Source organism: Crocuta crocuta, unplaced genomic scaffold, assembly GCF_008692635.1.
Source record: "Crocuta crocuta isolate KB4526 unplaced genomic scaffold, BGI_CrCroc_1.0 scaffold113, whole genome shotgun sequence".
Taxonomy (NCBI): Eukaryota; Metazoa; Chordata; class Mammalia; order Carnivora; family Hyaenidae; genus Crocuta; species Crocuta crocuta.
Window position 1 is genome coordinate 10,307,735 of NW_027530368.1, and position 3,925 is coordinate 10,311,659.

At 45.2% G+C, this 3,925-nt stretch overlaps 1 protein-coding gene across 2 annotated transcripts in view; it reads right to left on the reverse strand.

Moving 5' to 3' along the window:
* The window catches only part of UGP2 (UDP-glucose pyrophosphorylase 2), a 62,544-nt gene extending 59,288 nt beyond the window's left edge, over window positions 1-3,256 (reverse strand). The window contains exon 1 of one of the 2 annotated variants that reach the window (XM_077766432.1): window positions 3,043-3,256. Coding sequence is in view for 1 of the 2 variants with exons in the window: in XM_077766431.1 (XP_077622557.1) it covers window positions 2,244-2,262 (19 nt within the window). In the remaining variant the exon portion in view is untranslated. Of the gene's footprint in view, window positions 1-2,243; window positions 2,604-3,042 lie in introns of those variants that run through there. The other variant, XM_077766431.1, reaches the window with a different exon arrangement.
* Between the last annotated feature and the right edge of the window lie 669 nt (window positions 3,257-3,925).

The following is a 3,925-nucleotide window of genomic DNA, read 5'->3' on the forward strand; positions in this document are numbered from 1 at the left end:
CTCCCCTGCTCACGCTGTCTCTCTCTCTCTCTCCTAGAAATAAATAAAAAATATTTTTTAAAAAAAATAAATAAATAAAAGAGGCAACAAAAGGTACTGGAAATGACAAGGGTTTTAGAAACATTTAAATAGGAATTTGAAAGCTTACTAGCTGTGAACTTTGGACAGCATACTTACATTTCCTCAACTGTAAGGTCATAATTAAAAGCTACCTCTTACGGGCTCTTGTGAAGTTTAAATGAGACAACAGGTGAAAACAATCAGGGGCCTAATTGTTCAATCTTTCGCCTATGGCACGAGCTAAGTGTCGATGAGTGGAACTATCAGAAAGTGATACAGGAAAGATCAATGTAACCTGGTACAAAAAAATTCAAAGACAAAAATCCCAACCCTTACATTTTAAAACGTATCTGTGGAGACAGCTAAGTTAATAGCCAACTAGGTTTATCATTTGTAACAGCAGCAGAGTTAATTAAACATATAGAGGGTGTATACTTAAAGTACAAAATTTAAACAATAATGAAGGGAACACAATCATGTTAAATTTGGTGGGGGGAGAGGTATCATCTTTTTGAGCAAAACTGCTAATTTAAAAGGAAAACTGCCATTTAAACCAAAAGTGGATGGCAACTAAATGCAATGTTGGGTTGAACATGGAACAGCAGCCTGGCTCTTCAGTTTATTTAACAGTAATGTACTAATGGTAATTCCTTAGTTTTGAGAAATGTGTTACTTTTCCATAAATCTAAAAGTATTCCGTGATAAAAAGCAGATGAAAAGGGAAAGGAATATGCACAGCAACTCTTAGGTATTGCCACATGATTCTGGATCACCTGAAGACGTTAGCCATTAACAGCAAAGGCTGTGAAATCGGTCAATACACATCACCTCCACAAGTTACTTTAAAGCATAACTATAAGTAATACCTGAAGTACAATATTTTTAACTTTTAAAGAAAAAAAGACTTGTCCACTTTTTCCTAGCATACTCTTGCAAAAAGCAGCTTTCTGGTAATTTTGCTATTGCTGTTACAAACCCAGCAAAGTTACCTCTGTTTTTCCATTCTTGACTAAGACATTTATCAATCAGAACATAAACAGCCTCTCTCATCATATATAAGGTAGAACAAGAATTTGAAAGTCTAAATGACTAGTGACATTTCTGAGCTTAGTGCTAAAGGTACGCATAACTGCCTCATTTGTTTCCATAAATAAGGCAGGCAGTCAAATACTCTTAATTTATTATACAAAACTCAAAGAAAAGTTAATAAAATGATATAAAACTTACTAAGGCATTTTTATTCCCAGGGTCAAATAATGGCCCTAAGTGACAATTTGTTTTTTAAAGTTCATCCTCAGAGTCACATTAAGTGGTAGTGAACTTTCACTACCTCTGTGTTCAGCAAGATAGCTGAAGCTTTTAAACTCTGGGATATGCAAGAAAAGGATTTACCTGCATACCAGAGTGCAAATCCTATGCTAAAAATTAGTGACAGGTTTAAGGGAGCACCAATTTCAATGTGTACAACCTACACACACACTCTCCAACATACAAGCAATGTTAACACTTAATTCAGAGGCATTCGCTAACCCCTTTAAAAAAACACATGTAGAATTTAAACGGCAATTTTCAAATTTCAAAGAAATCTTAATAATCTTTCCAAATTTCAAAGAATGAAAAAAAATAAACAGCAATGCAGCAAAGTCATTTCTCCTGCTGAAATGACCTCCAGCTTCTACGAGCTACTCCCGGTTTCGCAATAACTGAATCTGAGACTCAAACCACGTAACACACAAAACCGAGCAGAAGCACAGAACACTAAAGCTTCCCCAACAGTCCTGGAAAAACCCTCCTACGTTACCTCGGCCCTCACGGTTCCCCCGCCCTTGGGCGCACACATCTTTACCTTGACTTCCACCAGGAAAAGAGAATGGGGGTTAATCAGGAGCCAAAATCCTGTTTTATCATCAGTTAACAGCCACTAACCTGGCAAGCCAGAGTGCTACTAACCTGATTTCAAGGAGGCAGAACTAAACTCAGCAGAGCACAGAGGTATAAATTATATGTATCCGAAATGCCAACCTAGCAGCTCAAAGCAGCTCAAATGTCAATTTAAGGAAAAGGGTTTCGCAAATAGCATCTCAAATGAACATTTCCACTTCCAAACCACCCACCAACCTCCCGACTGCCAGAACCCCAATTCGGCTGAAGCAACCGGAGAGACAAAAAGAAGGGTGTCTTACCTTGTACATATCTCGACATTTTAGGGATTTATTAAAATACTGATGTATATATATTAATATCTAGGAGTCACGCTATAGGGCACGTTTCTCTTCCTCCCCTGTTTTAACAACCGACGTGTTCTTTCTCCCCTTTATCTGTTTAGCCACTTAAGAGAGTATTAAAAGCTATTAAAACTGCCTCAAAAAAAAAAAACCACCCCAGGAAAACCTCCCCCACTTCCAAAAAGACGGAAGAAACTTAGTGCGACTGAGTCTGCCTCGAACTCCTGTCTACGCTGCTCTCCTGACACAAACCAGGGCCAGCTGGAGACTCCCAGAAAAGGTAAAATCACACGAACTTAAATTTCATCAATGAAAGAGGAGGATCTACAACGGCTATTTCACCGCCCCCCGGGTCCCCACGCCCTCCCGGGCTGGACGGCAGCAGNAAACACCCTGGGACTAGAAGTCTGTAAGAATTCCGCGCGCCCGCGGGCGGGCCGGGGCCTCCAGCTCGCCCCCTTCCAGCAGCGAGGCGAAACCCTGTCGTGGCTTTTTCTCGGGAGGGGCCGAAGGTCATATCATCCCCATCCCGCAGCAAACACTAAGGGGCCTTCCGCGAGGGGAGAACCCGCAGGCAGCCGCGAGCCCGAGGGACTGGAATGCAGGAGTGCCCCGAACCCGAAATTCGGCCTCCGGGGCCACACAGCGGGTGGGGCAGAGGAGCTCTGTATACACATCTCCTAGAGGGAAACACACCCGCCCAAGGGGTCTTGCGAAGCCCGTCCCCGTCTCTCTGCAAACCGCCACCGAGACCCACCTTCCTCCTCTTCCTTTATCAGCTGGGAAATTGGGGGCGTTTATGGCGCCCCGGGAAGAAGGCTCGCAGGCTGAGAGAATGTCACCTCTCTGAGACACCTTTCTCTCTCCCCCTCTTCCCTCACAAATGCACAACTTGAACTCCTCGCCAACGATCGCAGCCCAGCTGCTGACCCCCTGTGCCCACCTGGCTGCCGGCTTCTGACACCCCAAGCCCCCACTTTCTCCCAAACACCTCCCCTCCCCCTCCATTTGGAGCAGCCCCCCTCAATGCGGAAATGTCCCCGCCGCGCAGACAGGCAGGAACAACCGCCAGTCAGAAGCCGAGTCGGATGCAGGGCCTGGCCAATGAGATGCGTGTAGGTGGCAGGGGGCGGAGCGTCTGTGGCCCGGGGGAGCCCCATGGAGGTGGGCGCTGAGCAAGACACTGAGATCCGCACGTAGAAGCCGCCGCCGCTGCGGCGGGTTAAGGGGTGTTTCACCATTAAAACTCCCAGCCTTGTACGGTTACTTCAGCAAGGGAGAGAATCTGAAGCACGAGTGGTTATTTTTGCAGTCCATAAAAATGTTTCGGTTTACCAGGGATTGAAGATAGATACCTAAACAGCAGATAGAGCCAGAACGCTCCAGCGCTACTACCTGAGAGAGCTCTTCTCAGTAGATACAAGCTTCTACACTACATCTGGTCTGGGGAGGGTGAGGGTGCGTTAAGGAGTAAGCAGTGGGAAGTGTGGGGCCCACCAACAGAAGGAGGGATTTAGGGCGTGGAAACAAGTGCTGTTGAAGGCTCTGCCACCAGAACCACCAAGGCCAGTCCCTTTTCCTGCAGAGAGTTCTGCTGTGATAGGCATTTACTTTAATAATCAAAGTGGCAACGGCTCGTT